This window comes from Dendrobates tinctorius, unplaced genomic scaffold, assembly GCF_039654945.1.
Source record: "Dendrobates tinctorius isolate UK_male_01 unplaced genomic scaffold, ASM3965494v1 ptg000003l, whole genome shotgun sequence".
Lineage (NCBI taxonomy): Eukaryota > Metazoa > Chordata > Amphibia > Anura > Dendrobatidae > Dendrobates > Dendrobates tinctorius.
The window spans coordinates 103,679,057-103,691,573 of NW_027361671.1; the positions used below are offsets into that span (position 1 = coordinate 103,679,057).

Here is a 12,517-nt window from a genome sequence, read left to right on the forward strand (position 1 = left end):
GACAGGCGCGCGTCCCTCTTGTCGCGGGGGGGGGGTCAGCGCTCCCTCCCTCCGTCAGCGCTCCCCGTCCTCATCAGCTACAGGGAGGGAGCGCTTTCAAGCCCGGGCGCGCCGTCGCTAGTGAAAGTGAGGGAGCACTTTCACTTTCATTTTCAAAAGTTCCTCCTTCTCCCTGCGCGCGCTTTCCCCGCGCGCTTTTTCAGCCTATCTCAGGGCTGCTTTCTCTTCAGCCCTGTCACTGTCTTTGGCCATCCCCCTCCCCTCTGGGGTCTCAGCCAATCGCGCCGTGCGGTGGCTTAGCCCCGCCCACCGCCAGCGTTTCTTCCTGGATTGCCGATCTTCTTCCTCCTTCTCTCCGGACCTCGCCTGGGGGACACATCGCTTCTGATCCTCGGTAGGCTAGACGGACTATCCCTGGCACCTAACTTAGCTCCCCCCCCCCCCCCCCCGCAGTTTCCCCAGGCTGTTTTTTTTCTGCCACTGAGACTTATGCACAACCCCGCAAGGGCCTTCTGCTCCAGACCCACCGCTACTCACTACGCCTGCGCGCGCTGTAAAAAGAAGTGGGCTTCGGGTCAGTCGTCTCCCCTCTGCCTCTCCTGCAGCCCTTCCACCATGTCGGCCCCTCAGGAGCACTCCGAACCCCGGGCGGAGACCACCCCACCCCCGGAGTGGGCCGTGGCGATGTCTCAGTCAGTATCTGAGCTGACAAAGGTGTCTCAATCGCTGGTCCAGGTCTTAGAGCGGTTACCTCAGTTATCTGCTGTCACCTGTGCACCGACCGCCTCGCATGGTGTGTCGCCAGCACCGGACCGTGGCCCTCAGACGGACAGACCAAGTCGGGGCTCTAGGAAGCGGGTCCTGTCTGGCTCTTCCTCTGGTTCGCAGGGTCCCTCTGCTTCTCTCAGGCTACGCTCCTCGTCCCCCCTCATCGGCAGACTATCCGGGGTCAGACGAGGATTCACTATCTGGATCAGACTCAGAGGCGGACGACATAGCTAGAACTCGGGAGATGGTAGATAGTCTCATATTGGCTATATACCAAACACTCAAGATTAAGGAGGATAAGGCCCCCCTCAGGAATGCTCTGTTTCCCTTAAGAAGGCAAGGCCTCCATCTCGAACCTTCCCTAATAAGGATTTCGACACTTCCTTAGCCAACCACTGGCAACATCCTGAGAAACGTTTCTCAGGCCGCAAGTACTTAGATGTACTTTATCCCTTTGATGCGGAGCTAGTCACGAAATGGACCAAAGCTCCCGAGGTAGATCCACCAGTTTCTCGTATTTCCTCTAAGACGGTCCTTTCCCTTCCGGATGGAGCTTCTCTCAAGGACCCATCAGACAGGCAAATAGTCGTTGGCTAAGTCTATCTTTGAGGCTTCCGGTGCATCCCTATGCCCTATCTTTACTTCCGCTTGGGTGGCGAAAGCCATTTCGGCTTGGGCAAAAATTCTGCGCAGGGGCGTTTCAGCGGCAGCTTCTCAAGACGAGCTGGCAGATTTAGCAGACCAAATTAATCACGCAGGCAAGTACCTTCTGGCCGCCTCCTTGGACGCGGCAGGGTGCATTGCTAGAGCTAACAGCAACATTGTGGCAATACGCCGCATTCTTTGGTTGAAGTCTTGGAATGCGGATACTACCTCAAAGAAGTCACTCACCAACCTGGCATTTCACGGCACTAGGCTCTTTGGCGCCAAGCTGGATCAGTTAATCTCGGATGCCACGGGTGGAAAGAGCAGTTCCCTTCCTCAGTCCCGTCCTAAGAGGTTCTTTAACAAGAGGGCTTCTCGGCCTTTTAGGTCCTTTTGCCCCTTCTCTCCCACAGACGGTTCATCCCAGCAGGACCGTAACACTGCTTCCAATGACCGGAGAAAGCCATCGTATAAGCCAGCCCCTCGCTGGAGATCCAGGGGTCAGCCTTCCAGGTCCTCAGGTGCTCGATCCGGAAGGTTTTCATCTAAGTGACGGGTCACCCCCACCTGGAAAGCTTTCCAGGGTGGGAGGCAGACTTTCCTTTTTCAAGGACGCGTGGCTATCCGTTGTCGACGACGCTTGGGTCAGGGAAATCATCACGTCCGGATACAAAATCGAGTTTTCTTCCCTCCCAAACAGTCGTTTCTGTCTGTCCCGATCCCCAAAACAGCGATCACAGGTTCCAGGGTTCCTTCAGGCCGTCTCCTCTCTCCTTTCCGCCGGGGTCATCGTTCCCCTTCCTACAAACGAGCGGTTTTTAGGGTTCTACTCGAATCTCTTTGTAGTCCCAAAAAAGGACGGCTCACTTCGCCCAATTTTGGACCTCAAACGGCTCAATCGCCACTTGAAGATCCGCCATTTCAAGATGGAGTCTCTGCGTTCGGTAATAGCCTCAATGGAGCCCGGAGAGTTTCTCTGCTCGGTGGATATACAGGATGCCTACCTCCACATCCCCATTTCTCGCCAGCATCAGAGATACCTCCGCTTTGCGATTCAGAACAACCATTATCAGTTCGCGGCCCTTCCCTTCGGCCTAGCCTCCGCCCCTCGTGTCTTCACGAAGGTGATGGCAACAGTCATGGCCATCCTTCGATCCAGAGGGATCCTTATCATCCCTTACCTGGACGATCTTCTGATCAAGGGCTCGTCCCGACAAGACTGTCTTCACAGCCTTCACTTAACCTTAGATGCCCTCGGACGCCTGGGATGGATAGTCAACAAGGACAAGTCCACTCTGTGCCCTACCCAGCGACTGACCTTTTTGGGCATGGAGTTCGATACGAATCTGGCCCGAGTGTTCTTACCGAGGGACAAGTTTTCAACCCTTCGCAAGGGGATACAGTCCCTTCGGCGCTCGAGGGTCATGTCCCTTCGGTCCTGCATGAGAGTCCTGGGGAGGATGGTGGCCTCTATGGAAGCAGTGCCATTTGCACAATTCCACTCTCGCCCTCTCCAGCTGTTCCTCCTGTCAGTCTGGGACAAGACCTCGTTTTCTCTGGATCTCCCCATTCTTCTTCCGCTCAGAGTCAAACAATCGCTAACTTGGTGGACGTTGTCGATGTCATTTCTCCGCGGAAGATCCTTTCTCCCGCCTCGGTGGCAGGTCATCACCACCGATGCCAGTCTCCTAGGATGGGGGGCGGTCTACTGTCAGAGAACGGCCCAAGGGTGTTGGAACGCCCAGGAGACTCTTCTGCCCATCAACCTTCTGGAGATCAGGGCAATCTTCCTCGCTCTCCTTCGTTGGCAGCATCTTCTAGTAGGCAAGCCGGTCCGCATTCAGTCAGACAACGCCACGGCCGTGGCCTACATAAACCACCAGGGCAGTACTCGCAGCAGGCAGGTGATGTCGGAAGTGGCAAGGATACTTCGTTGGGCAGAGCGTCACGTGCTGGCGATTTCCGCCGTTCACATTCCAGGGGTGGAAAACTGGGCAGCCGACTTCTTGAGTCGCCAAGGGCTAGCGTCAGGCGAATGGTCCCTTCCTCCCACAGTCTTCAGTCAGATATGCCAGCGCTGGGGCACCCCGGACGTCGATCTCATGGCCTCTCGGATGAACAACAAGGTTCCTCACTTTGTAGCCAGGTCCAGGGATCCATTAGCCGTCGGTTACGACGCCCTAGTAATCTCGTGGTCCCAGTTCCACCTACCTTACCTGTTCCCTCCGCTTGCCCTAATCCCAAGAGTGGTCAAAAAGATAAAGTCAGAGGGCATCCCGGTCATCTTAGTGGCTCCAGACTGGCCGAGATGACCTTGGTACGCGGAGCTGGTGAACATGCTCACGGACGTCCCCTGGAGGCTTCCAGACCGTCCAGATCTTCTCTCGCAAGGCCCCCTTTACCACCAGAGTTCTCAATCTCTCAGTTTAACGGCATGGCCGTTGAGGCCGCGATTCTGAAGGAATAAGGGTTTTCCAACCTGGTCATTCAGACCTTGATTAAGGCTCGGAAGCCTGCTTCTTCCCGCATTTACCATAGGTACTGGAAGGCCTTTTTTCGCTGGTGTGACGAAAACGATGTTTTTCCACTATCGTTCTCAATTCCTTCCATTCTTGGTTTCCTCCAATCCGGCTTGGATGCGGGCCTATCCCTCAGTACTCTCAAAGGCCAGGTATCTGCCCTAGCAATCCTCTTCCAGACGGATCTGGCTTCCTTACCGCAAGTGAAGACCTTTCTCCAAGGAGTCGCCCATGTGGCTCCTCCTCATCGTTCTCCGATAGATCCATGGGATCTCAATCTTGTTCTTGGCGCTCTCCAGAAGGCGCCGTTCGAGCCGATTCAGGACATCCCTCTGTCTTTTCTTTCATGGAAGGTGGCTTTTCTGATCGCCATTACTTCCATCAGGAGAGTTTCTGAGCTGGCGGCCTTATCCTGTCGTTCTCCTTACCTTATCCTCCACCAAGATAAGGTTGTTCTCAGGCCAGTTCCTTCTTTCCTTCCGAAAGTGGTATCCCCCTTTCACATTAACGAAGATATCGTCCTTCCATCATTTTGTCCTGCGCCTGCTCATCCTCTGGAAAAGTCGCTCCACAAACTGGATGTAGTGAGAGCCTTGCGTGTTTACCTTGCCAGGACCGCTTCCTTTCGCCAATCTGATTCCATGTTGGTCATTTCTGAGGGTCGCCGGAAAGGTCTTCCGGCCTCCAAGTCCACAATTGCTCGTTGGATTCGGTCTACCATCCTGGAAGCCTATCGTCTTCAGGAGAAACGGCCTCCTCCGGGGGTGAAAGCCCACTCCACCCGAGCTGTAGGGGCTTCTTGGGCTGTGCGTCACCAGGCTTCGGCCTTACAACTTTGCAGAGCCGCGACCTGGTCATCTTTGCACACCTTCGAGGTTCTACAGGGTTCATACCCAGGCCTTGTCTGATGCAGCTCTTGTTAGGAAGGTGCTGCAGGCGGCAGTGGCGCATCGACTGACCTAAGCCCTTCCTTATTTCGTTCCTTTATTGCTGTTCCCACCCTCGGGACTGCTTTGGAACGTCCCATGGTCATCTGTGTCCCCCAATAAGGCGATAAAGAGAGGGATTTTGGGTTCTTACCGTAAAATCTCTTTCTTGGAGCCTTCATTGGGGGACACAGCACCCGCCCTGTTTAATTAGTACCGTGTTGGGTCTGAGAGTCCCTTGTTGAGTTGGTACATATGTTTATGGTTTTGGTTGCTTCTCCTACTGCTTTTTTCACCAACTGAGGTGCTTGGTGCCTGTCGGTGGGTGTATACTGCCGGGGAGGAGCTAAGTTTCTTGTTTTGCATAGTGTCAGCCTCCTAGCAGCAGCAGCAGTATACACCCATGGTCATCTGTGTACCCCAATGAAGGCTCCAAGAAAGAGATTTTACGGTAAGAACCCAAAATCCCTCTTTTCTGAGAAATTTGCCATTGGGTAGTATAAGATTGTGATCTAGAGCACAACTACTGCTTTGAAGGAAATTAAGTGATGAAATCAATGATAAAGGTAAACTGGAGATAAATACCCTGTTTTCACGAGCGCACCTCTGTATGAGCGTGTCAGGCGAAATAGTTTATGGGGAGGCTTCATTAATGGGGTATTTTAATGCCCTATTGCAGACAGTGTGGTGAGGGGAGGTTCCTGCTGCATCCAGTTGTCTTAAGCTCATACATAAAACAATTGAGGAGGAAGTTGGACATGGTATATCTTTTGATGATTTCTTGTTACATTGTTCAGTTTTACTACCGAATGAGTTAAAATATGATTAAGGCAGTAAGTGCTGCAGAATCTGGTACTGGAATCTGGAAGAAGTGGAGAGATGGACGGACCCACTGGATGTTTGGTTCCGGCGAGTTCGGCCAAACAGTTAAAAAAAAAAAAAAAAAAAAAAAAAAATTGGGTTCGGGTACCGGAACAGTACCCAGACCCCTTTCAGTTAAATAGGGGGCCCGAACATCCAATGTTTGCCACTTTGTCATGTGCATGACAGCGTGGCAAACACTGCCTCTGGCATTAAAATCAATACTGCCGGTCAGATAGCCGCAGTTCCCATGCTGTCAAATGACCTCCGGTCACTGACATCGGCTGATGGAACTACTGCTTCCATCAGCCAACTCCTGCTACCGCTAATAACAGCGAGAGCAGGCAGTGGCTGATGGAGAGCATTCATCAGCTGGCGTCTGCGCTCTAAATAAATAAATAAATAAATAAATAAATTTAAAAAAAAAACAGTGTGAGTTCCTCTGTATTTGTACTAATCAGCCAGGCAAAACTGAATGCTGAGGGCTGCAACCCTTAGGCTAAGTGCACACGTACCGGAACTCTCGCGGAAATTACCGCGAGAATTCCGGAATTCCATTCCGCGGGAAAATCGCATTTTAAATTCCCACGATTTTCCCGCGGAAAAACTAGCATTTTGCAAGCGTATTTAGCTTGCAAAATGCTAGCGTTTTCCAAGCGATCTGTAGCATCGCTTGGAGAACTGATTGACAGGTTGGTCACACTCGTCAAACATAGTGTTTGACAAGTGTGACCAACTTTTTACTACTGAGGCCGCCTATGCGGCGTCAGTAGTAAAAGATAGAATGCAAAAAAAAATAAAGTGTTATTCTCACCTTCCGGCGTCCCACGCATCCGTTCCCAGTAATCCTTTGCGAAAATGCCCGCGATGACGTCAGTTCTCGCGGGATCGCGATGTCTCGCGGTCATTCGCGATGACCGCGAGACTTCGCGATCCCACGAGAACGGACGCCATCGCGGGCATTTTCGCAAAGGATTACTGGGAACGGATGCGTGGAGAGAGGCGGGAATGCTGCGCGGGGCGCCGGAAGATAAGAATAACAATATTTTTTATTTTAAATTCTATTTTCTACAGGGATATGGTGCCCAAAGCCCGGAGGACAGTCTCCTCTCCTCCGCACCGTGGGTACCATCCGCAATTGTTCTGCTTACTTTCCACATGGTGTGCACAGCCACATGCGGGAAGTAAGCGGAACAATGCATTCCTATGGGTGCGGGATCGCCGCGATTCCGCAAATTAATGAGCATGCTGCGGTTTTTACCGCGAAGCGATTCCGCCGCGGTAAAAACCGCAGCATTAGCACAGCATTGCGGAATCCCATAGGAATGCATGGGATGCTTATTTTTCGCGTTTTCGCTGCAAAATCGCGCGGTTAAAACCGCCGCGGAAACGCGAAAAAAACGCCACGTGTGAACTCAGCCTTAGCTGTCAGCTTTAGCAGTATTGCATATGAAGAGGGGTCTCCACCCCATGTTATTTATTTTTTTTTTATTTAAATTTTTTTTTAAAATGGGTTGGATACCTCTCCTTCCTTTACTCTCTTCTTTCTATCCTCCTTCTCTTCCCCTTTTGAAATTTCACTTTAAGTATTTCTTTATTCATTAATAAGCAAAATAAAATTGTTGAAGTTATTTCAATGATCTTTTACTGATATCATTGTCAAAATCTAATGAATAGAAGTTGTGACAAACTTGATACCAAGCTCAAATTTATTATAAATGATACATCATTAATACTCATGTTACTGATCAAGTTGTATTTGTATTTTTGCCTATAATAATTGAACTTGATTTGCATATTCATTTTAATCCAATAAACTTGATTTACACAAAAAAAATGGGGTGGGCTCCCCTCCATATTTGACAACTAGTCAAGCTAAAGCAGACAGCTGGGGGTTGATATTCTTAGGTTGGTAAGGAGCCATGGATATTGACCCCTTCAGCCTAAAATAGAAGCTCGCAGCCACCCAGAAAAGGCGCATCTATTATATGGTGGGTTTTTTTTATTTCAAATAAGACTTTATTCTATTCTTGTGATGTGTTTATCTACAATATGACTATAGGATTAATAATGTAGAGGCATCTTATAGACTCCTTTCCATTTCTAATCTCTGGACTTAATGTCACCGGACAATACAAAGGTGACATCAACCCCATAAATATGAACTCCACTTACCACAGGGCAAGTGGGTAGAGCCAGTCAAAGTGCCAGAATTGGCACACCTAATACATGTCCCCCCAGCCTAAAAATTGAAGCCCGCAGCCGCCCAGGAAAGGAGCAATATCCTTGGCCCATTACCAGCCTGAGAATACCAGCGACCAGCAGTCTGGTTTAGCTTGGCCTGGCTGGTTATCAAAAATACAGGTGAATCCATGCGGGTTTTTTTTTTTTTTTTAATTATTTATTTAGAGCGCAGGCACTGGATGATGAATACTCCCATCAGCCGTCGCCTGCTCTTGCTGTTATTGTTGGCAGCAGACGTCAACTGATGGCAGCAGTAGTCCCATCAGCCGAAGCCAGTGACCAAAGGTAAGCTTTTTACCTCCGATCACAGCTGCGGGGTCACACTGTCATTTGACAACCGTGGCTGTCTGACCGGTAGTAAATATTTTACCGCCGATCAGAGGCAGTGTTTGCCGCGCTGTCATGTGCACAACAGTGCCAGAAGCGCCTATTGTTCTAGTGGCCGAACCCGAATAATAATACGGACTTCTTGGTGAAGTTCGGTATGGTACAGACACCGAACTTTACTGTTTGTATTTGCCCATCTCTAAAGAAGTGTTAATTTTCCTCCCCCCCCCCCCCCCTCTTTTTTTTTTTTTTTTTTTCCATTTCCCATAAATCTTCCATTTTTTCTTCCTTCACTTCCAGGTGTCACAGCTTCTACACAAAGCGACATTCCAGAGCTCTGTATTTGGGAGCCAAAGCTATCCAACTCAACAGTAACAGTGTTCAGGCTTTGTTATTGAAGGGGGCGGCATTGAGAAACATGGGTAGAGTACAAGAAGCAATCATTCACTTTCGGGAAGCAATCCGTTTGGCTCCCTGTCGATTGGACTGCTGTGAAGGTAAATCATGGCAAAATTGTAACGATCTGTTATAGTACGCAGCACTAACGTCACCTTCACAGCGCTGCAGCCAATTCATGAGCACTGCAGCTTGTCACTTTTACTTGGACAGGACCAGTGAGCTCACTTTTTGGTTGCAGCACTGTTGAAATGACCAAAGTAGGTGAACAATCTAGATCACCAAGACAATATCCTTTATCCACATATAAGTGATTAGTAGAACACCACCTAAAACATCAATCTTGTGCATATTGGAATTGGTCCACACAGCAATAGACATAAATATTCATTGAACATATAAATAACAAATCATCATTTCTGCTGCAATGGATAAGCCCAAAAATGAGCTAGATGTGTAGAAAAGGACCTGTGGATGAGGCAATAAAATATATATAATGAGAAAGAGCCCCATGCATATCACCACCTGCTGTGTGGATAGCTCAGGGGTGTTTTGACTCAATATGTATATATTTACTATTCGCTTGATAGGAAAATCTATAAGGCATTGTGTAAAAAAGCAATCTATAAGAGTGCTTGGGGCGTAAAGAAAATATATTTCCAGGACATTCCTCCTGACATCACCAAGGAGGTCGTCTTTCTTATCCTTTTCAGGAACAAAAAACAAATGAGAAGTTAAAAAGCCCCTCCCACCCACACCCTTCAGTGTTTTTCCTGTCCCTGTGAGGATCGGAACAGCGAGGGTTACTTCTGAAGATGCCGGGACCACTTACCTTGCCTTATCTCCTGTATCCACCCTCCGTCTGTACCCTTCTCCCACCCAGGGAAGAGGGGAGCAGCCATACACCGCAGTACACCAATCAGACGAACAAGGCACCACGAACAAGGGGAACTGAGAATACAAGGCATACAAATATTCACTCACATATTACAGAGGAATGCAAGAGGTAGTAGAGGATGGGGAAATCAAAGCTGGAGAAGGAAAGGGAATTTTCAAATTTACAAATCCAAGCAACAGTCACAGATAAATCCACCAAACTATCTTCCTAGCCATGCAGCATAAGCTTTCTCTGATGATGTGTTTCAGTCAGGACCCAGATTATATAAGGGATAGAAGTGGCTAACCGTAGTGGCTGATTAACCCCTGTACTGCCAAAATAAATTAACACCATTTAAAAACAAGGTAAAGTGCTTCTTTTCAGCACAGGAGAAGGAGCAATCAGACACGGCGGTCTTCCATCTCATCTCAGTTGAGGTAACCCCGTGACAGATGTTTGGGGGCCTAAGGTACCATAGGCATATCGTTACGGTAAACAACCACATCTGTGCCATGATTATGGAACAATGAGAGGATGTGGATAAAAGACTGGTAATAACTTGTGACTTTAGGCTGAGTCTGACCTGTGAGCCAGAAGACATAAAATCCAGGGAGGAGATTCCGAAGATAATGTCCCGATAGTCAAGAAAACGTCAATTCCGTTTGAAGATTCTTTGAGTCTTAAGGGGACCATGAAGAAGAAGGCAGACTGCCTTCTAAAAAGGACCTTGGAAACAGTAGTAGCTATAATTAAAACTAATATAGCTGGAACTTCGGTCGCAAGATCCATGCGCCGGAACTGGAAGAGCACTTAAAGTAAAAGGCTTCTAGAGAAGTTATTTTAAGATCCCTTCCCTTACTCAAATTTACTACAGGATTTATGGCAGATGCATCTGCGGAATCAGTCAAATTTGATGCCAGAAATGGCGCCCTCTAAAATGTTGCCCGAGGGGCTATTTGGTTGATAATGTGGTTGTCACGGAGTGCCTCGACCCAACGGATGGTCGTTCAGCTAACGGAACAACACACACAGTGGAGATGGAATTAGGGAGAGGAAGGCCCTACTATTAGGGAATGAGGGATGGTCACCACCTGAGCGCCAACCTGAGCCTGTCCCTGCACTCACCTAACGCCCCATGCGGTCCTAAAATCCCTATGCCGCCACCACCGTCAGGATACCTCATCTCTCACTGTCGGCTAACTGCCCTGGCTAGTGCCGTGGCCGGTGTAGGGCGCTAGCCTAGCTACTACAGATAACACATGGGATAGTGACAAACACCAAAGGGACAAGGTAACAAAACCACCACACTTAGCTTATATACACCGCTGCTAAGCTCCACACCGCAGATAACAGCACCTGGACTTCAAACACCAGACGTGGCTGACACCAGAGATTTGATCCTGCTAGGCTGGTCTTCAGAAAGGAACTGGATCACCAACAGTCAGCTGGTGCATCAGGTGACCTTTTAAAGTAGGGGTGGGGAATGTTTTTTTTTTTTTTTTTTCTGCCAAGGGCCATTTGGATATTTATACCATACTTCGGGGGCCGTACAAACTCCTCCCACAAAGTACATCCTGACTCTGACACTGGAGTCAGGACGTAATCTTTCATTGCATGCCCTTCAGTGTTCAGTAGTGAACACTGTGTATGTGCTAACAGAGCAAGAAGAAGTTAATGAGCTGGTTGCAATCAAACTACAGCTCCCTGCCCAAGAATTTGTTCCCTGAGAATCTGCTTGAGGGCCGGATAAAAAGACATCGAGGGCCGTAAATGGCCTTGGGGCCTGAGGTTCCCCACCCCTTTTTTAAAGGATGGTGGGAGTTGTCATCACCTGCATCAGCTGACCCAGCAGCAATGCAGTAACACCAGATTGCCAGCAGGGGGGAATTAACTCCCGATGGTCCAAAATGAAAAAAGGTTTAAACTGAGTGGAACCAGAGCTGCCACAAATCCAAAAATGGATTGTGACAGTGGTCTGGGGATATTCAGTCCAATAACAAGCTCTATTCTCTCCCTTTTCCAGTATCTAGAGTTTTCAGGCCCGTATTAGATGAGATTCTAAAAAAGGCATCAAATACAAAAAAAAACTCTTTCCCAAGGAGAAGGCCAAGAAATATCAGCCCTTTTGTAGGTCCTTCCCCTCCCAGGGACTGGGTTATAAAGGGAAGGGGAAATCTGGCAGATGGAGCTACCCCAAAGGAGGCTAGGGGTATGGGTTCCATCTTTTTCTCGTGGTAAGGTCTGGGAAGAAAATGATGCCATATGTGTGGCAGGGTGGCTAAATTTGTAAATAGAAGGCTGGCAGGAGGTTTCCCAGGATCAGTGGGTTCTAAAAACTATATCTTCCAGGTATATGATAGAATTCATGCAGTTTCCACCCGGTATGTTTGTCCTATCGGATTCCCAGTCCCCTGCCGCTCTCTCCCATGAGGTCAGACATCCAAAAACTATTAAAATCCGGAGCAATAGTCCCAGTTCCCCAAGGGGAAAGATTCCAGGGTCACTACTCAAGCCTTTTCTCCATCAACGATAATACATTTAAAACTGCTAAATCGTTGGGTAAGATACAAAAGGTCCTTAATGGAGTCAATCAAATCAGCAATTCCCCTGATAGACAGAGATGTGGTGATGTGTACATCAGATTTAAAAAAGCATGTATTATCACGTCCCCATTCATCCTTGCCGTCACAAATTTCTAAGATTTGCAATAAAATCTCGGGATCAGATTCCTCACTTGTCAGTTTCAATGTCTTCCATTTGGCCTAGACTCAGCCCCTCGAGTATTCACAAATTTGGTAGCGGAAATAGTGGCTAACCTAAGGAGAGTAGATATCCTCATACTCCCCTATTTGTACGATTTTCTAATAACCAGTTCAAGGTAAGAGCTTCTAGAACATCTGCAGATCTCGATCTCTACACTTCAGAAGCTAGGTTAGGTAATAAATTTAGAAAAA

At 48.6% G+C, this 12,517-nt stretch overlaps 1 protein-coding gene across 1 annotated transcript in view; it reads left to right on the top strand.

Annotated features, from left to right (window-relative positions):
- Positions 1-12,517, top strand: part of ANAPC7 (anaphase promoting complex subunit 7) — an 85,627-nt gene that overhangs the window by 41,833 nt on the left and 31,277 nt on the right. The window contains exon 8 of the mRNA XM_073565566.1: positions 8,591-8,787. Within this exon, the coding sequence (XP_073421667.1) occupies positions 8,591-8,787 (197 nt within the window). The remainder of the gene's footprint in view (positions 1-8,590; positions 8,788-12,517) is intronic.